Here is a 21,031-nt window from a genome sequence, read left to right as displayed (position 1 = left end):
CCTCTCTCTCTCCCTCTCTGAGTCTTAGTGCTTCACATGCATCTCTGTTCAGAGTAACAATGAAACTCCTCCCTCTTTGCCCTGCTCCCTCCCTCTCTCTCTTTCTTTCCCTCTCTCCCTGTCTGTATCTGTCCTTCCCTGTGCCGGAGCTCGGTCGCAGCATTTCTCTTTACTGCAGGGGCAGCTACATTCTCTTCACCAGGATGTCGGGCCTTCTGACCAGCTCTGTTGTCCTCATATTCTCCCTGATGCTTTTCCAGATTCTCACACCAGAGGCAAAGGTAACAAATATTCACATCACCAAACACAATCATCTGTGCTGGGTTAGAATGAGTGTTTACTTCTATAACATCCATGTTTTCTTCCATTTCACTGATTTGCGGCAGCTAGCATAGAGGTTTATTTGCTGGCAAATGTTTGCCTTTTTTAATCCAAAACCCAAATAGTTAAGAATACTTTGCTATAGCATTTTGAACATTTGAAAAGGAATGTTAAGTGGAAAACTTAATTCCACTTATAGATTATTTTGTGGAAGTGTGTATCATGTTGTGAAGTACACAGTGTGCAATTTCAGGGTACATTGATGTACCATATAAGTGCTTGTGCTTGGCTGTGTTAATTCCTGAAAGATCTGAGCTCACTCAAGCCAGATGGCATGAAATAGGGCATACAAATCATCATTGCCTGGCAACGGCAGAGGACACATCAACATGGCCTTGTCTGTAAATTTATCAGAAAAGCAGTGCCCAAAAATGAAAGCAAGGCAAATCACTCTTGCAAACAGCCCAAGATCACATTAAATCAACCAGACAGACGTTTACATCTTTCAATCACAGGGCTCCAGGTTATTTTTGGATGGTAGATGTCATGAGACATGCCATTACAGAGGATGGCAAATCCTTGGGGATATTTGTCTTATGTACTTGTTGACTCATGCTCCTCTGTGCTTGTATTGCTGATGAAGCCATGCGCTTTCCCATTAATTGGACGCACATTATGCCTATATTACTGAAACAGAAGATTTTGAACTTTGAATATTTTGTTAAATTTAATGACAAGGATAAACATTGTAAGGGGTTTTATTTTTTGCTTCAAGCATTAGCAACAGGGAGCTAATTAATGTTATGTTTAGAATCTGCAAGAATTGCCAGAACGTGTGACTTTATTATTATAATATTTGCTGAATATTGTTAAACATGGCATCGCATTGTTGTAAGCTTCATGTTAACTGAACAAAGCAGTAAGGCGCGAGGGAAATAGAAATATTAAAATAGGGTAACAGCAATAGAAATATAGTTAATTAGTCTAACTGTAGACTGCTTAGGTTTGCCATACAATTTAGCCGCTTGGCGCATTCATGTCAAATTAATTTTAACAGTTTAAGCGCAGTTCACACCGAAGGCATTTTTGCGTTCGTCCGCGCTATTTTTTTTTTCCATCGTTTTCCTATGTAAACAAGTGCCGTTTTGGACTGTTGTCTCGCTGTTTTTTATTTATTTATTTATTTTTATTTAGTTTTTTTTTTTTTTTTTTGTGCCTTTTTAGACGCCGTGTCAAGTTAAAAAGAACATTAATTGATCGTTTTTTAGCGCAAGGACGCTTTTAATGTGAACGTCTCCTTTTAATTAATCGTAAAAATGAAGGTTCAGTGGCACTGATGCATTGGAGAGAACTGTAAACAGTTGTTGTAAAACAAAGGTATCTTGTATAGTTTGTTTGTTTGAGTCGAAAACAACCGAGAGCTTCAATCGCAGCCGTAAGTGCGCTCTGTTTTCAGCACCATGGACAGCGCCCAGTGATGAAACTGTGTAATGTTGAACTGTAGACGCTACAATGATTTAGGAATCGGCGATGGATTAGTCACTGTATCTGAGGAACAATACGGAACAAAATCAATAGGAGTGGCAGCACAATCTCATTAGCAGAAAAAAACAGCCGACCAAAGTGGAGGAGGAACACTGCCATAGCAACAGCTTTCACAGAGCACAGTCAGTTTCCTCTTCCCTCTAGATTTACATTTACATGTACTGGTTTTCATCAGCTCAAAGAATTAAATATATAAATTACCATATTACATAAAACATGTAACTGTCCATCTATCCATCTATCCATCTATCTATCTGTCTGTCTGTCTGTCTGTCTGTCTACATAAATTAAGTTACAAGTCATTAATTCTTTGTCAATATAATTTGTTCACGTAATTTATATAAAGTAGCCTCAAAGTGATTTTACATGTGTCCTGAACATGATTCATTTCTACAGTTTTACATCATATATTTTCTCACATTACTGATTTATATTATAAGGTTATGCTAGTTAGCTAGCAAGAGCATATATTAGCATACTAGATGCTTAGTAATTTGCTCATTGAGTAAAGGGTTTGCTCAATACAACGTTTTCTTTTGTGTACCCATCCTCAAGCTAAGCAAAAGCGCCACTCTTCACCACAATGGTAACACTAAATCCCAAATAACTGAGCATTACAACCAAACACTGAATAACCGAACACTGTCAAGTGTCATGCTTAAAAATACATAAAATAACAAGTAATTTAAAAATGTTTACTATTCACATCAAGTCCCATGCAAAGCAGTCTGGGAGCTACAAATCTCCCGTTTCAGTTATTTCAATAAAAAATTATTCCTGTTTTACTGACAAAAATAGACTAATTAAACTCCACTGTTATATATGAATTAGATTGAATATATTGAAATAAAGTTCATGTTCAAGAATATTGTACATTGAGCAAGAAAATTAAGTAAATTTAACAAGCAGCAAAACTATTTTTTGTACTATTGTTGAACATACTTAATTGGTTCACATTCACTTTACATAATTTAATTTAGTAGAGTGCACATTTTAGAGAATCACATTCATCGAAAGCAAAGAAAACAGATTTTTCAAGAGAAACAGTTTTGTTTTGTAGATCACAATAATATGATTTAGTAAATCAAACAACCTGCTATTTTCTATTTTTACAGTGTGACTATCTATCTGTTTTTCTATATATTATAATATAACATGGCAGAATGACATCGTGTAATACATTTTTGTGATAGCGCACAACCAAGTTTAGTGTATTTGGAACATTGCAGAGAGTTGATTATGTTTAAAATGTTTCTATTGAAGCATTTAAGCATATTGGAACAGATGGTAAAGAACTGGACATCATCACCACAAGTACTTGAACTCATGGTATGAGCAGCAAGATCACCCACCCACACATAAACACACACACACACACACACACACACACACACACACACACACACAATATGTGTATGTCTGGGGAGGTACAGACGTCATAATGCACCAGAGTGAGTCACCAGTACATTGACGCTCTGAGGAATCATGCTCCTTCACTTTTATACGTCACTGTTTCATTCATTATTAATTATAACAGCTTCCTTTAAAACCACATCAATCTTTCTTCAAACATTCAGTAACCATTGTGGTTGCCATTTAAGACACGGTTACTGACTCAACAAGATCTCAGACATTTTTCTTGGCTATATTTACCACAGCTGATGCCGAATCTAATTTATAATACTCAAAGCTTGCTTTTTGAACACTGTTGCCAGTTGTGCCTCAGTGCTTGCTTTGCCATTTAGAATAATTACACTGCACACGCAGGCTGAAGATGATGTTATGACTCAGCACTCCGTGTGTATCCTCCGGCTTGAACTGTCCCCAGTGTTCAGTGGCCAACATGAATAGGGAAAGAGATTCAGAATTCGAGACAATAAATCAGTGGCGGTACAGCACAAGCAGAGAAACACAGGTCTTCTATCAGTGCTGGTGACAGAACTAATACACCCGAAGAAGAGCTTGTTATTCATGCTGTCAGAATGTGCTTACCATGCAGCCTTGAGTGATTTCAGGTTCTACAGAAGCGTCTTTCTTTTCTTCTCAATAAAGATGGTGTGGGTGGCGAGATGATTAGATTCTGTGTGTGAGTGTAATGGAAGTTCTGACTCATTGAGGATGGAGAGGTGTTGATAGGAGCACAGATGAAAGGAGAGGACGCTTCTGAATGAAATATGGCAGCACTATGTCAAATGCATGAATGATTAGTGAAGTGTCATAGGAGATTGCACTGGAAGATTTGTGTGGTTGTGTGCTACCAAAGGCTTCAGAATGTACAAATCCACCATTAATCTGCACATGCTACCAATCTCCCTCTATTCTAATTCAGATTTGTTGATGGAACAGCGGAGTTTGGTGTACTGCAAGAATTCTTATAGTTACATGAATTAAACATAATTAATGTCACTTATAGGTTTTCAAAAAACACAAACAGATCCTTGTTCTTCTGCTGTACACTAAGACTAGTAACTGCATAGTCCACAACAACAGCAAGGAGCTTGTGTTACTGTATGTGCTTTAATGCTGTTTTTCTGTATATCCTCAAACAGAAATTAATAAGAGTGATACAATTCTAGAATATATTCTTGGAATCAAAAAAATTTGTTAAATGTTAAATGAGAAAAATTAATTATTCTGTGATTGTCAAGTTTGCATTTCCCTTGCATAATTTGCAAGATGTCATTAAAAAAAAAAGTTTGATCATAAAAATCTTATTTTGTTTTTTTATATAGGACAGCCCCGAAGTTATTTGACATAACAGATGTTTACAGATATTAACTATCTGAATCTTTGCTTAAATTATTATTTTGTCTTGTGGAATATACGTACTGTAAATATCTAATATAGCTTTTGAAGGGTAGTGCTAAATTTAAAAACAAAACTGATCTTATACATCTTATATGCTTATGAATTTTGAAATGGGTGTGTAAACTTATGAGGCAAAAGCTGATGCACATTTATGCACTCAACTGTATGTAATAGCAGCTTTACAGACTTGTTAAGAGAGCAAAAATCAAAATGCATAGAGAAAGATACAGCATGTGAATTAATTTAGACCTCTCTGTACTCAAAGGCCCCATGAAATAATTTATTAGTGTAATTTCTTTTTTTTTTTTTTTTTTTTACTTTTATGAGTACAATAGCATATAGATGGCTTCAAAGCTGAAATACATAAAATAGACTAACAATGGCTTAAAAGCCACAAATCTCCAATTCAAAAGTCAAGTTCTGGTAAGGAAATCAACATACATCACCGATCAGCTCACTTTTGACTTCACAATCAACATTTTTCTCACAATCACTCTGTCTCTGCATTTCCCAGCCTCTCTCCACCATGCGTGGGGGCAGTCACAACTTGGACAGCCAGGCAAGTGGAGTGCGTCTTCGAAGAGACCTCCGCGATTCAGTGCCCTATGAGGCCCAGATGATGTCATACCCTGGAGCTGACTTCAAGGATCGAAGTGATCTGTACTACAAACCAGAAGCCTTGAGAGCTCAAGGTCTTGGACAAGCCCTCCAGCGATTGGTGGAAAACGACCAGAGGCGGGAACAGGAGGCAGCTTATCTGGCTTCAATGATGCGTCTACTCGAGGCCCAAAATAACGGACAGGTCAAACCAGTAGAGGAGCAGGAGGATGAAGGGGATTTCCAGGGACCATACCCTCCAGACTATGATGAGACCGAGCAGGTTGTGAGCATGGCTAAGCCTCAGGCATCATCCCAAGGCCTTCTGGATCCTCAGCTTACTCAGGCCTTACTCAACCGCTACAAGCAGGAGAGACTGATGCAGGCTGGACTTTCTCCAACTGCCAACAGGATTCCAGAAAGAGAGCAGGACAAAGACCAAGAGATGCTTAGGTAACTCAAACCTGACAGTATGTCGCTGTGTTGAGCTTTTATGAATAATGTGCGAATTATGTATTGCTATTAAAGGAATGTTCAGAGTTTAATACAAGTTACGCTCAATAAATGGCATTTGTGGCATAATGTTGATAACCACAAACATGTATTTAGACTCATCCCATCATCAGCAAAAACCTACATTTACAATTGAAGCCAGTGGGACCAGTCTATTAACATTAAGCCAAGATATAGTCAAAAATCAAAAATCTGAGTTACAGTATTTAAAGTACAAGGTACTTACAATGGAAGTGAACAGGGCTAGTTGATAAACGTTAACACAAACATTATACGTGTTAACATGACTTAAGTGTGATAAAATCGCCAACTGGAATTACAGGGTTTACCAGCTACTACGTTGTCATGACAGCAAAGTTGTAATATTGGATGTAACTTTCCACAGATTAGGTTAGTAAGCGATTTTATCACACCAAAGTCATGTTAACATGTATAATGTTTGTGTCTTATGGCTATACTTTTGAAACAGTGTGTATTTTAATGTTTATCAACTAGCCCCATTCACTTCCATTGTAAGTACCTTGTACTTTAAATACTGTATCTTTTTTGTAAACCAGGTACGAGTCTAAACTATGATTTTTGGCCATCAATATTATGCAACAAATGCTGTCGATTGAGCTTAACTTGTATTAAAGATGGAACTTTCCTTTAAGGGAATGTTATTGGTTAAACACAAGTTCAATGTGAAGTGTGTGATTTCTGTGCATCTAGTGTCACCAAACGATATTATCAAAACAATGATTGTTTTCAAGCAGGTTTTTGAACACACCCTCTGTACTCCATTGGTTGGACAAAGTGATCTAGTCCCGTCCCTAACTCATGCCATCGGTTGAGCTCCACGGTGTAAACACTTTTCAGCAAAATCAACCTGCGAATGCCTTTCTTATTGCATATTATTCTAGAGAAAGTAGTTTTGCATCAGAAAAATTACACAACTCACATTTAAGCAAACATGAAGCACTGTTCATAAACCATTTATGTAATTGAAATCATTGAAAACATTTTTTAATTATTTGAGTTCGCGGGTCAATTTTGACCCAGGCATCAACTGTGGCTTTACACATGCTATTATGTTGATTTTTTACTACATTTTTACTTATAATCACTTCACTTATATTTAGCATCTTTCCCATACTCTCAAACACACTTTTTATCACCCACTGGGACTGCATCTTGTATACAAACACACACACACAGACATACACACACATTACTGTACAAAACAGACATGACCGATGTAACAAACATAAAAAATAAACTAAATCAAAAGGCACTAATGTCTAAAGGGTGTGTGGCGAGAGCAATAGTTCATGCACACATTAGTCTAAATAGAGTTTGAGAGGAAATGGTCCTCATTTTACTCTGCAGCCATCTGATACCGAACCAGCTTGCAGCATACATTCGGCAGCTCATGCAAGTAAATAAAATAGATTTTGCTTAAAAATATAGCAAAGAAGTATTAATGTATACTGGAGTTGTACAGTTGTTTTGATGATGTTTAGTTGAAAATGAATTCGTTGGTTTCATAACTTTTGTCCACCAAGTTGTATTGAGCAGTTATAAGTAATAGGAAATTCCTTCAAAGGACTAATTCTCACATTAGATGTTAATATAAATAGTTAAATATGTTATATTTAAGTACAATTTGACAGAAATGTTGATAGATAAAATATGTCGCCACACATATAACCATCAAGTTCTGAATGATTTAGAAGCTTGAATTCAACTAGTTAAAATTGACCTGTGAATGCAAAAGGTGTAAGCAGATTCTGAACACAATAGGAGGGTTAAGTGTATTTCTGTCAACTCGTTTTTTAACCCAGAACATATATTATCATTAGAGGATAATTAGCATCCAACAAGAGATTCGTTTTTTTCTTTCTTTGCATTAAGGTACCTCGTTGAGAAAATCCTCTCCGGTTTGGCTTCGGGTGGAAACCAGGCAGGCTCCTCAAACCAGCGTGCTAAACGGGACCTGGGAGCCGTGACCAGCTTGGAGAGAGCCGGAGGCTCCGTCCTAAAACGAGCCCGTCGCTCCCTGGACTCTGCCCCCGTCCCCTCCACCCAGGCAGAGGCCTCACTGTTGAGGGTGAAAAGGCTTGACGATGACTTCGATGATGAAGGGGTCATAGTGCAGAACAACAGAACACCACATGTCGGCCTGCAGAGAATGAAACGCATAGACACTGAACTGCCACCCCCTCAAAAACACAGCCGCAAACGCAGAGCGCTGACCTATGACCCCAACCTGATCGCACAGCACATCTTGCAGTATCTACCAGCCTAAAGAGTCCAAGTGAAAAAGAAGGGGGAAATGTGGGATAAAAATAAAGGGAGATCTAAATACAGACAGATAGGCAGAAAGATAGTTTTCAATGGGGAATGCAAAATTTGCTCACTGTTACGCCAGCACTCATAGTCATCTGCCTACGTCTAATCAGGCCTGCTTGCTAGGGTACCAATGTTAATGTGTTTCGATGTTATACTATAATACAATCCACACACATAGGCATAGCAGCTTATCTAATATGCTTGCTTTTCTTGCCACATATTGTAAAGGTATATTATTGCATATTATTCATTTGATTGACTGATTTTAAATTATTTATTTAGATGTTGCTGTATTTGTTGAAATCAAGATGATTAAGGTAACAATAACCTATGCATCGAGGTGGGTACAGATTCTTTACTCTGTTGTGATCATAAGCTATTAATAAAACACATTTTTCGGGGATTATGCAGTAGGTAACTGTATAACTGATAAGTGCCCAACAATGGTCCTTAACACACAGCTTGACCAAGGTCATGCAAGAGTGCGTTTAGGAAATACAAGGGACATTGTTTCTCGTGCAGTCACATTACATGAGCTCAGTGGACCCAAAATGTATTTGGACACTTAAGTCGGACTTATACTTTAAATTTAGGAATGTCATTGATTTAGGTATGAAAAAAAATCATAGCAAGAGACATCTTGTTGAGAACTATATACTAGTAAAAATAAACATTTTTAATATAATATTTATTTATGATATGATATAACTTATGATGAGTTCTGTACATTTATTTCAACATGTTAGATTTTGAATTTTAGATACCTGGAAATTGATTATAGATTTCAATCAACTGAAGAGCCATTAACAAAATCTTAAAAGGCCGTCGTTCTAGTTATTAACACATTGCAGATATACAAAATGTACATTTCCACAAGTGAAAACCAATGATCAATGACCAATATCAAAAATTTGCATTTTTACTCATTATAATTAAATTGTTGATATGAGGAATGGACATTTGCACGAGTAACAATTATCATTTTTACTAGCAAATATAACATTGCTGATATGTGAAATTGGAATTTCAACTAGTAAGGAATAAATTATAGATAGCTGTAATTGTGTTTTGAACAGTTGATGAATTTTACTAGTGAAAATGCAGTTACAAGTAAAGTATCACAGTACAGTTGAAATTCTATTTTTGATATCAAGAATTAGCATTTCAACTAGTAAAAATGTAATTGTTGATATCTACAATTCATATCCTGCACATGATTAAATGTCAGAAGGGCTTGCGATGGTTAAACTATCCCTGAGGTTCCTCAACTGAGTTCACACATTCACTAAAAATCATCTTAAAATCACTGCAAAAATGTCTCAGAAAAGTGAAGCTATTTCATACATTCATAAATTCCAAATACACTTTAAGTGAACGTCAGCTTTTGTTTTTAATTAGCTTCCCAAGAACATTATCTATTTGGAAATAAATGATAACGAAACAACTAATTCCACTGAGACAATCATCTCTGAAATATGTTTATTTATTGCAACATTATTATTATTATTACACAAAATGACTGATACTTTCAGAACCGTTAGAGGACCCTTGTAAACGGCATAAGACACCAGAACAGCTACTTTATATAACAATAAGCAGCCCTCTATAATTTTAACCATGAAAGAGCCAATCAAAACATTTTAAAAACAAGTCTCTTGTCTTCTCTTTTCTCTGATTGGTTGTCTTAAGTGTTGTGTCATCTTCTCAGTAATGAATGTGTTATGTGCCCTATCCAAGTTTGATGGACTGTGTTTTTTCCTTGGTTTTGCCGATGAAACACTATATCTGGGTTTCTCTCTGTCCCAAACCTTTTGTCCTCTGGGTTTGTAATCTGACTATTATGAATTTGTAAAGGAAATCGTGGCTCTGAGTATATAAATGCTTTTTCGATATTCGTGCCGTCATAAAATCTTGTACCAAAATACTTAAATCTGCACAGCAAGTTTTGTCAAGCAACAAAATCACTGTAAGTGCTAATAAAGTGTATTTGAACAATCATATTTGTTTAGAACTTTGCATTTCTTGTAAGTGGATTATATATCTTATATCACATATAACATTGAATGTATTGGCATGGTAAAATCATTGTATTAGCAAATTATCTACCCACTGTAAGGTGAGGACAATAATGTTCTGAAAAGTAAAAAACAGAGAATAAAGTAGCAAAAAAAAGAGTCAAATCTAGTACAGTATAAGGACTTGTTACACTGAAATGATGGGTGAAGAAGACCATTTCAATTACAACGCAGCTTCATGAGGTTTTAGAGACAGTATCATTTAACCACATAATCATTTGCCGACATTAGAATAAAGATGATCAAATAAACTCAAAAAAATAATTGGTAACACTTTACAATAAGAGTCCATTCGATAACATTAGTTAATGCATTATGCATCATGAACAATATATATTTACAGCATTTATTAATCTTTTGTTAATGTTAAATAAAAATACAATTGTTCATCGTTAGCTCATGTTAGTTCAAAGTGCATTAACTAATGTTAACTAATAACTAACTTTAAAAATATATATATTAGTAATTGAAAATAAAATGATCTAAGATTAATAAATATTGTTCAATAAGTATTGTTCATTGTTAGTTCATGTTAACTAATGCAGTTAACTAATGTTAACATATCGCCACCTTCCTAAAATAATGTCCTATTTCATTTTTTGCCTAAATCATCTCCTCATGATATTTGGTTTAGTTTTTGTATTTTCTGAAAAACCTGAAAAAGACATAGACATTATTTTAGGAAGGTGATGATATGGAACCTTATTGTAAAGTGTTGCCAAATTATTTTAAAATTTTTCATTTCATTTTTTTATAACATATTTCCATCAAATTTAATTGAGTAATCTTTAACAAAATTTTAAACATTTAAAATTGTATTATTTTTGTTAAAAATATTACACAATTCAACATGATGGAATTATTCAATTGAAATGCGTAAATCTTAACAATAGGTTAAAAAGTGTACCTCTTAATTATCAAAAGGTTTGCTGACAGAAATAACAACAAATATCATTTAAAGTATTAATAATATTCCTAATATTAGAACTGTTTTTCTACATTTGACTGTAGATCTCATTTTAAGACACATACATGCACATAAGAACAATCACAGAAATCTTGAATAATGGTCCTTGCAATGCAGTCAAACAGAAATAAGACATAACAACAATGTCTGGTTGACTATTGACAAAATCATCTAATCTCACAGCTTCAATGAAATTCACATTCATGTGATCTGTTTGTGCATGACAGAAATCTAAACTATACAGTGAGTAGAAACGTTCCAAAGGATTAAAAAGCCTTTTCTGTGTTTCCTATTCTCTGTTGACAGCCACTATCACAAGATCACAATAATGCTCCTCCGTCCAGGGAGATGGGGCTTGGATACGGTTGCCAGGAGACTGTTTCTATGCAGACAGCTTATGTAAGCAGAACTATCAGGACCATGACGTCACGCTGAGGGGGAAGAGAGACAGATCCCTTCACACATTTTGATGCCAATATTATTTGACAGAATGACTAATGAGTTGACTGATGAGATGATAAAACAGCCATTTGAAAGAGTGAGAACGATAATGGCGTCAATTACAGAGAAGATAGAAGGGCGTTGGCAAATTATAAAAACAAGGGAAATGGGCAAGAAATAATGACATAATTGGAGACAAAAGCAACACCTAACAAGTTTGTGTTTAACCGCAATATATTTTATTATACTTAGAAATGTAAATGTTTAGTTGCATTATATTCATATCGATATTTCAGGTCTCCTAACTCAACCCCTAAACTTAACCACTTTTCGACAATGTAAAACATGTAACAGGTAGATACATTTACAGACAGATTTTAGTCACATTACACTTTTATACAGACAATTTTGAGCTTTAAACCCCACTAACCCTAAACCTAACTAATTCTCAACAATTATAAAGATATACCAAACATACAAGTACAGTCACAGTCATTTATTTCCAAAGATGACAAAAAAGCATTATTTCAAATGACCCATGCTGTATTCACGGAGGTCTTGTACGTGATTTAACCATTTATAGCCATCTTAACACCTTTGATTCTTGTGTGCAGCTGACAAAAAGCAAGACGCGTGCTAATGGTCATAACAGTGGCAAAGCAGCTATGATGCAGCATTTCATTTAGACATGAATGAAAATGATAAAACCTTATCATTTTGCCCCCTTGCAAGTGCTGGTATTTCCTTCAAGAAATGCAAATCCATCTTTAAAAGGTTGTTTGCAGCACTATTCATCAGATAACTCAAAGTAAGGTTTGAGCCTGTAAAACCTTTCATTTTTAAGAGCGTAGAGATAATAAATGATGCTTAGAGTCTGAATTTGCTATCTGCTGTCTTACCTGCAGTCTCTGACAACATCTGAGAACAGCTCAGGCCGAGGCCTACGCTGCCAATAACAATCCAGTCACTGAGGAAGAGAGGAAACAGCATTTCTTTAAAATAAAATCAATTAAAATAAATTAAATTAAAAAAAAACAATATGTCAATGTCAACATGAGGATGAACATCTGAATAAACATGGGAATTTAGTTAGTGGACCCTTATAACAGACTGTGAAAATGCACTTCTGCCTTAATTTAGCAACGTTCAACAGCGGCCAAAAGTTTGTAATAATGTACAGATTTTGCTCTTATGGAAAGAAATTGGTACTTTAATTCACCAAAGTGGTATTCGACTGATCACAATGTATATTCAGGATATTAATAATGTGAAAAATTACTATTACAATTTGAAAAAAATGTCTGAACTTCTTAAACTACTTCAAAGAGTTCTCATCTAAAAATCCTCCACGTGCAGCAATGACAGCTTTGCAGATCCTTGTTATTCCAGCTGTCAGTTTGTCCAGATACTCCGGTGACATTTCACCCCACACTTCCTGCAGCACTTGCCATAGATGTGTCTGTCTTGTCGGGCACTTCTCACGCACCTTACAGTCTAGCTGATCCCACAAAAGCTCAATGGGGTTAAGATCCATAACACTCTTTTCCAATTATCTGTTTTCCAATGTCTGTGTTTCTTGGCCCACTCTAACATTTCTATTTGTTTTTCTGTTTCAAAAGTGGCTTTTCCGTTTTCTCTTCTTCCCATAAGTCCTCCTGAGTCTTCTCTTTACTGTTGTACATGAAACTGGTGTTGAGCGGGTAGAATTCAATGAAGCTGTCAGCGGAGGACATGTGAGGCGTCTATTTCTCAAACTAGAGACTCTGATGTACTTATCCTCTTGTTTAGTTGTACATCTGGTCTTCCACATCTCTTTCTGTCCTTGTTAGAGACAGTTGTCCTTTGTCTTTGAAGACTGTAGTGTACACCTTTGGATGAAATCTTCAGTTTTTGTGGTCATTTCAAGCATTGTATAGCCTACAATCCTCAAAACAATGATTGACTGACAAGTTTCTAGAGAAAGATGTTTCTTTTTTGCCATTTTTAACCTAATATTGACCTTAAGACATGCCAGTCTATTCCATACTGTTGCAACTCAAAAACAAACACAAAGACAATGTTAAGCTTCATTTACATTTATCCATTTGGCAGACGCTTTTATCCAAAGCAACTTACAGTGCAATTATTACAGGGACAATCCCCCCGGAGCAACCAGGAGTTAAGTGCCACACAATGGTGGTGGCCGTGGGGTTAGAACCTGCGACCTTCTGATTAACAGCCCTGCGCTTTAGCCACTACGCCACCACCACTCAATGAACCGTTATTTAATGAACCAAATAGCTGTGTTTGATATAATGGTAAGTGATTTTCTAGCACCAAATGAGCAATTTAGCATGATTACTGAAGAATAATGTGTTGGAGTGATGGCTGCTGGAAATGGGGCTTGTCTAGATTTTATCAAAATTGACTTTTTTCAAATAGTGATGGTTCTGTTACATCAGTAATGTCCTGAATATACTTTGTGATTAGTTGAATGCCACTTTGTGAATTAAAGTACCAATTTCCTTCCGAAACAGCAAAATCTGTACATTATTCCAATCTATTGGCTGCCATTGTAAATCTATCAATCTAAATAACTGATAAAATGATGCTATTATGATCAGTGCTAAACAGAACGCTATTAAAACTGTATATCTGTACACTACATTTAAGATATCTGTGTAATAATAGGGTCTCATTTGCATTTTAATAATAATACCCTAGTAAAAAATATATATATTTTAAATTGTATAATTGAATGTGCATTTAAAACATTATTCTTGTTATATCACCCTGGCATTAATTAAAATAACTAGTAAACATTACTTCAAAACAATCTGCTGAGGAATTGACAGTAAATTGTCATCTTTCTTTCTTCTGACTCTCTTAAATGAATAGTTCGTCCAAAAATGAAAATGTCTCATTATTTACTTACACTCACGCAAGTCCAGAAAAAAAATGTCTAGTGCAGAATACAAACAAAGATTTTTACAAGAAAATCTCAACTCTGTAGGTCCATACAACAAAAGTGAATTGTGAGCAAAACTTTGAACCTCCAAAAAGCACATAAAGGCAGCATAAAATGTATCAATAAGACTCCAGTGGTTTAATCCATGTCATCTGAATCCAAGTGGTTTGGAGAGAGAACAGACCACTATACATTTTGCCATTAAAGTTTCTAGGCACGATCATGATTTCAAGCTTGATTACACTTCTTTGTGATGCATGTGCAGAGCACTAAATGTTGCTATAGGAAATGTAATAGAGCTTGTGTTGTAGGTTTTTGCCTTAATCTGTGAAGAATCACTCTCAAATTCTTAGGTTTTGATTCCAGAAATTTAGACTTTATTATTACAACCAATAAAGTCGAGTCATTCTGCAGAGCAACTAACTAACTAACTCTGGGTTCCGTTCACTTAAATACATCTCCTCAAACAAGGTGGGGCTTACCCTTTTTTTGAACATGCATTATCTATCATCCTCAGACTCTGGTCTGACCATATTAGGAAGTAACAGAACCACCTTTGGAAGAGATAAATTCTCCCAGCGGTCATGAAAGCCCCCTACGTAATGCTTATTCTGCACACACCTTCATATGTCACACATATATGGAGCACACATTCCATTACGACCTCAGGCCTTCATGCACACACAGTAAACTGCATGTTTGCCTGTCAGATATAACTGTGGTACAAATCAACAATGTTTACATTGATTATATCTGATAAAATCTCCTACACTTGAAATCATGATCGTGCCAAGAAACTGCAATGGCAAAATGTATAGTGAAAAATTAGTTACATTTTGGTCTGTTCTCCCTAAACCAACTAGATAGCTTCAGAAGACAGTGATTAAACCACTGGAGACATTTGGATTACTTTTATGCTGCATTTGTATGCTTTTTTGGAGCTTCAACATTTTGGTCACCATTCATTGTGTTGTGAGGATGTACAGAGCTGAGATATTCTTCTAAAAATCTTTCAGTGTTCTGCAGAAGAGAACATACACATCTGGGATGCCATGAGGTCGAGTAAACGATGAGATAATTTTCATTTTGTGGGTGAACTATCCCTTTGATCCATATCTCTCTATTTTGCCTTTTTTGTAAAGTTGTGGAAGTGTAGTGAATTTTTTTCTTTTGCTGTTGGACCTAATAGGAAAGCAAAAATCAAATTTGCTGTGGTCTCCCATTCACCACTATTGAAGTTTACCCCAGCAATGATTTAAAGTTAAAAACTTTTTAATAAGCATTTTTTGTTTCTTACACCAAACTATCAGTCTGGAGTCATGTGGATTACTTTTACACTGCCTAAATATGCCTTTTAGACAATCAAACAGCCAGCAGCCTGATGACACCTGTTACCTTACTAAAAAAATTGTAAATACATTTTTATTTTGAAGGAATATTTGTTATTTAATATTAATTATTTACCTATTTAATGTTCTAATATATTGATAATATTTGTGTTCCTTGAGAAACAACAGTTGCTTTAGTGGAAAAAAAAGTATTACTAAACTAATAGACTTAAACTGATGAAGAACAATGGGTGAAGTGTTTACCCTCACCATCCTTGGCCTCTTCTGGCAGCAGGGCATCTTGCCGATTCCCTAATACAAAAGCCAACGTGGCCAGTATGCCAGCATCAAGAACCCCCAGCATGGCGAGTATGTATGCCCAGTGCACAGAGCAGTTCCCTGGAGAAAAACTACTCACACGCTCCCCACACAGAGCACGCATCTCAGCACACGCCCAGGAGTCTGGGAACAACACGCACGCCAGGGCCAAACAGAATCCTGTGAGAAGAACAGAGAAGATTATGAATGCAAGAGAGATAATATGTTGGTTAAGAAATTTCTGAATGTGTCACATGAACCAAAGAAATGTCTCACCTGCTGTCAGCTGCAACCATGCGCATATCTTATAAACCGTTGCTGCGTTGCAGAACCTGAACAGACATAGGCATCCCACGCTTGCCCACACCATTGTAAGAGACATGCAAACCAGCACAGCGGGCGACTGGAAAGCTGGCAGTGGGGTCAGAGTGTGCAGAGACCCTCGGCAATCCGGGACAGGCCAGTCTGTCTCCAAACACACTTCAAAGAGGCCCAGGGTACCGGAGGGAGGAGCCGGTCCCCCTCCACGGAACTGCAGCTCCTGTGTGCCCACCCAGGATGGCTGGATGAGAATGACCACCTCAATGATGGCAAAGCAGAGCGTGCAGATCGCCCACAGCACGCCCACCGCCCGGGCACTCCGGATGAACTCCGTCTGATACAGACGGGCCACCTCGGAGGAGTGATGCAGCATGATGCAGCTGTGGAGATCTGGAGGAAACAATCACAATAATACAAGCATGACATTGGTGCAATTATATATACAACCACAATTCTGAAAAAGTTAGGACAGTATGAAAAATGCTAATAAAAACAAAAGAATTTCTGAATTATATTCACCCTTTGCTATATTGAAAGCAATTTCAAATCAGATTATTGCAACACGCTCCAAAAAGACTTGGACAGTTAAGTGTTTACCACTGTGAAACATCACCATTTCTTCTAATAACACTTATTCAGTGCATTTGAGCACTGAAGACAAAAGTTTGTTAAGTTTAGAAAGAGGAGTTTTCCCACATTCATCCATAACGCAGGTCTTCAGCAGCACAATTGTACGAGGACTTGGTTGCCATCTAATGTGTTTATAATGCACCACACATTCTCAACTGGAGATGGTCAGGACCGCAGGCAGGCCAATCTAGCACCCGCACTCTGCTTCACAGCCATGCACTTGAAATCTGTGTGGTTTGAAATATGCAGGGATGTCCCTGGAAAAGACAGTGCTCACCTATGTATGGCACTATACTGTATGTTGCTCCAAAATTTCATTTGTTGTTCTCACAGATGTGCAAGTTACCTATGCCATGGGTACTGACACACCCCTGACCCATACGGACACTGGCTTTTGGACCTGATGCTGATAACAGCTTGGAAGTCCCTTTTCCTCTTTGGCCCGGATAACACAACAACTTTGTTTTTCAAAAACTGTTTGCAATGTGGACTCTGCAGACCAAAAATAAAACCCAGTTCCACTGTTCTACTTTCCATCGAAGATGAGACCGAGACCAGAGAAGTCGGTAGCGCTTCTGGACAATGTTGATGTACGGCTTCAGCTTTGCATAGTTAAGTCTTAACTTGCATCTGTGGATGCAGCGGCGAATGGCGTTGACTAACAAAGGTAACTAAAGTTATCCCAAACCCATGCTCATGATATCCATTACAGATTCATGTTTCTTAAGTCAGTAACGTCTGAGGGATCAGAGATCACACGCATTCAGAAGTGGTTTTTGTCTTGCCCTTTACGCACCGAGATTTGACCAGATTCCTTGAATCTTTTAACTATATTGTGCACTGTAGAGGGTGAAATGCCCAAATCCTTCTAATTTGTCTTTGGAGAACATTGTTCTCAAAGTGCTGGATTATTTGCTGAAGAATCTGTTGGCAAATTGACAAGTCTCAAATGATCCTTGCTGTTGAAGGTCTAGGTTGTTTTTGGAGGCTCCCAATATACTATGAAACGATTGCCTCACCTGTTTAATATCTCCTGTTTCACATCGCCTTGTTATTTCAACTCGTCAAATTGTTATTAAATAATTAAATTGCCCCTGTCTCAACTTTTTTGGAGCGTGTTGCAATCGTCTGATTTGAAATGACTGTACATTTTAAAAAAAACAAGGTCATCATATAATGTTTAGTTATAGTGCGTTCAATATAGCAAAGGGTGAATATAATTTACAAATCACTCCTTTATGTTTTAGCATTTTTCATACTGTCCTAACTTTTTTGGAATTGGGCTTGTATTCATAATATATAAAAATGTTTATGACCTCCAATTAATTGGGAGAATACTTCTGTAATCTCTCTAAAGTCACACCACAGGACTATACAAGTGAAAAGGTGATTAACCAAAGCAATAAAAACAAACAGAAATAAAACAAAAAAGTAAAGGAAAATTTTAATTGAAACTAAATAAAAGAAAATAAATTAAATTAAAAAAAAACATAAACAAACAAAAAAACGAATTAAAAAAAATTATAAAAACAAAACGAATCAGATGTATAGTAATATGCCCAACAATATGGTATTACTATGGTCCAAAAACACAAAAGTATTAACAAAGTGCCATGGTTAAAAAATAAATAAATAAAAATGTATTGTGAATAATGAATGGAACAACAACAAAACAAATATTGCCATGGAATATGTCCAAAAATGACCAAAATTCCATGATAACACCAAAGTCCTGTATTGCAAGTGTAATGAGTGCAAGGAAATTATTAAACATAAAAATCACTTATCACTACCCAAAGATTATAAGTGAAATGATGTTCACAGATTCACAGATGAACAGTTGAACATGAAAGGTAATGCTTACAGTAAAATGCTCACAATCCAAACCACAAAACCTGATCTCAGCACGGAAAAGGATGTAAACGGATGGATGAAAGGAGATTCACTTCTCAGCTCTGCCTGATTCCAGGTCTCTTCCTCCCACAACAGGAACTGAGTGGCAAAAATCACATCAAAATGTAATTAATGAAGAACAGCATTGTACAAGAGTGCGGTGTGAGATAAAGAGAGAAAATGACCTGGATGGAGGGATTCTTCTTCTCTTCCTCCCAGTGGGATTTACGGTAGCAGGATGTGCGACATTAAAAACAGGCCTACACCGATGGCAACCATCTTCCTCGCACATATGGACGCAGAGGAGAGTGTGAGAAAGGAGGTGTGGGGGGGGGGTTCTGATTGGGGGGAGGGCCTCTGAACACAAACACACACATGCAGGAGGCAGCAATGCAAGCCCACTGAAGAAGAATGAGAAAATTAAATGATCATTCCCCGCGGGGGAAAGAGAGAGTTATGGCTCATCGATTCTAAAAGTGTTATACATTGTGAAGGATACAAAGTGAGAGAGTAAGAGACGGCACAAGCGATGCATTTCAGAAGAGCACAAGATAAACAATACGCAGAAAGACAGAGGGATGGCAGTAATGTGTGAATGGTAGGAGGAAGTTCATCTGTGCATCGGAGAGCAGGTTTACTGTCAGTGAACATGAACATTAGTGTTTGGAACAGCACTTTAACATTAAAAAGGATTTAATGGGTGAATCTCTTGCAAACATGTCCCAGACACATTTCACCCTAAAATCACAAGAAATAAGAAAATAAGAAACAAATTTTGCACTAGAGAATGGCTGAATAAAGAGCCTATGTAGGACCAGATTTTCACATTCTAATATTTTCATGCTATTTAAGCATATTTTCTCCCCAATTCTCATATCTACAATGCATCCAGACGTTTCATTTATTTATTTATTTTATAATTCCTATTATTTTCAGTATTTACTGTAATATAATTACTGTAATACAAGTTACATATTACTCAATTTTCTTTTAATAAAATTTTTAATTTTAAAAATATTTAAATAATATATCCAAGATTATACATAAGAATATATCATCCAAGATTTTTCACATTTTAATATTTTCATGATAATTAAGCATATTTTCTCCCCAATCCTCATTACAGCAATGCGTCACTTTTGGATATAGTTTTTTCTTTTGTAATTCCTACGAATCCCAAAGGTTACAGTAATTACTGTAATACAGGTTACATATTACTGTAATATTTGTATTTTATTTCATATATTTTACATTTACATTACATTTACATTTATTCATTTGGCAGACGCTTTTGTCCAAAGCGACTTACAAAAGAGGAAGAACATCAGCGAATCATCTTAGGGAGACTTACAAAAAGTGCCATATTACAAAGTTTCACTATCATCAGAATAGTACACCAAACAGATTTAAGTGCAACAAGAAATGTAAATAATTTTTTTTTTTTTTTTTTTTAGTGACCGGTTAAGTGCTTATGGAAAAGATGTGTTTTTAGCCGTTTTTTGAAGATAGAGAGTGAGTTAGCTTCCCGGATTGAGTTGGGAAGGTCATTCCACCACCGTGGTATGATGAAACTGAAAGTCCGGGAAAGTGTTTTGGTGCCTCTTTGTTTTTGTATGACAAGGCGACGTTCCTTAGCCGACCGCAGGCTTCTGGTGGGAACGTAGCTCTGCATAAATGTTTTTAGGTATGCTGGAGCAGACCCAGTGACTGTTTTGTATGCCAGCATCAGGGCCTTGAATTGAATACGTGCATGAACCGGCAGCCAGTGGAGAGAGACAAAGAGTGGTGTAACATGTGCTCTATTAGGCTCATTAAAGACCAGACGTGCTGCTGCATTCTGGATCATTTGCAGGGGTCTAATAGCACATGCAGGAAGGCCTGCAATGAGAGCGTTACAGTAGTCCAGTCTAGTTATGACAAGTGACTGAACAAGCAGTTGTGTGGCATGTACAGAGAGGAAGGGTCTTATCTTCCTGATATTGTAGAGTGTAAATCT

At 36.6% G+C, this 21,031-nt stretch overlaps 2 protein-coding genes across 3 annotated transcripts; one reads left to right on the top strand and one right to left on the bottom strand.

Annotated features, from left to right (window-relative positions):
* The first annotated feature begins 114 nt into the window (after positions 1 to 114).
* On the top strand, positions 115 to 10,115 carry LOC127630480 (uncharacterized). The gene is made up of 3 exons (XM_052108035.1): positions 115 to 281; positions 5,189 to 5,724; positions 7,678 to 10,115. Exons 1-3 carry the CDS (start codon positions 204 to 206, stop codon positions 8,069 to 8,071), a joined length of 1,008 nt encoding a protein of 335 aa, XP_051963995.1. The 5' UTR covers positions 115 to 203; the 3' UTR covers positions 8,072 to 10,115.
* An 811-nt stretch (positions 10,116 to 10,926) lies between these two features.
* Positions 10,927 to 19,334, bottom strand: LOC127631192 (LHFPL tetraspan subfamily member 3 protein-like). 2 transcript variants are annotated; one of them, XM_052109226.1, is made up of 6 exons: positions 19,221 to 19,334; positions 19,007 to 19,134; positions 16,468 to 16,902; positions 16,138 to 16,371; positions 12,498 to 12,565; positions 10,927 to 11,588 (listed from the first exon to the last, which is right to left on the bottom strand). In XM_052109226.1, the coding sequence occupies exons 3-5, from the start codon at positions 16,883 to 16,885 to the stop codon at positions 12,540 to 12,542; spliced, it is 678 nt and encodes a 225-aa protein (XP_051965186.1). In that variant the 5' UTR covers positions 16,886 to 16,902; positions 19,007 to 19,134; positions 19,221 to 19,334; the 3' UTR covers positions 10,927 to 11,588; positions 12,498 to 12,539. The 2 variants fall into 2 exon arrangements, with proteins under 2 accessions (XP_051965186.1, XP_051965187.1); XM_052109227.1 differs by having other exon boundaries at positions 16,144 to 16,371.
* Positions 19,335 to 21,031: the final 1,697 nt, after the last annotated feature.

The sequence above is a fragment of the Xyrauchen texanus genome, chromosome 37, assembly GCF_025860055.1.
Source record: "Xyrauchen texanus isolate HMW12.3.18 chromosome 37, RBS_HiC_50CHRs, whole genome shotgun sequence".
Lineage (NCBI taxonomy): Eukaryota > Metazoa > Chordata > Actinopteri > Cypriniformes > Catostomidae > Xyrauchen > Xyrauchen texanus.
The sequence above is the reverse complement of the archived record's forward strand: the minus strand, read 5'-3'. Positions and strand labels throughout refer to the sequence as shown.

Bases quoted from the DNA above. Each gene is read 5' to 3' on its own strand.
- LOC127630480 (XM_052108035.1), top strand. From the start codon at position 204: ATGTCGGGCCTTCTGACCAGCTCTGTTGTCCTCATATTCTCCCTGATG. The intron at 282-5,188 runs GTAACAAATATT...TGCATTTCCCAG, and splicing joins TTCTCACACCAGAGGCAAAG to CCTCTCTCCACCATGCGTGG. The intron at 5,725-7,677 runs GTAACTCAAACC...CTTTGCATTAAG, and splicing joins AAAGACCAAGAGATGCTTAG to GTACCTCGTTGAGAAAATCC.
- LOC127631192 (XM_052109226.1), bottom strand. From the start codon at position 16,885: ATGCTGCATCACTCCTCCGAGGTGGCCCGTCTGTATCAGACGGAGTTC. The intron at 16,372-16,467 runs GTGAGACATTTC...TTCTTCTCACAG, and splicing joins ATGGTTGCAGCTGACAGCAG to GATTCTGTTTGGCCCTGGCG. The intron at 12,566-16,137 runs GTAAACACTTCA...TCTCTTCCTCAG, and splicing joins AGAGGCCAAGGATGGTGAGG to TGACTGGATTGTTATTGGCA.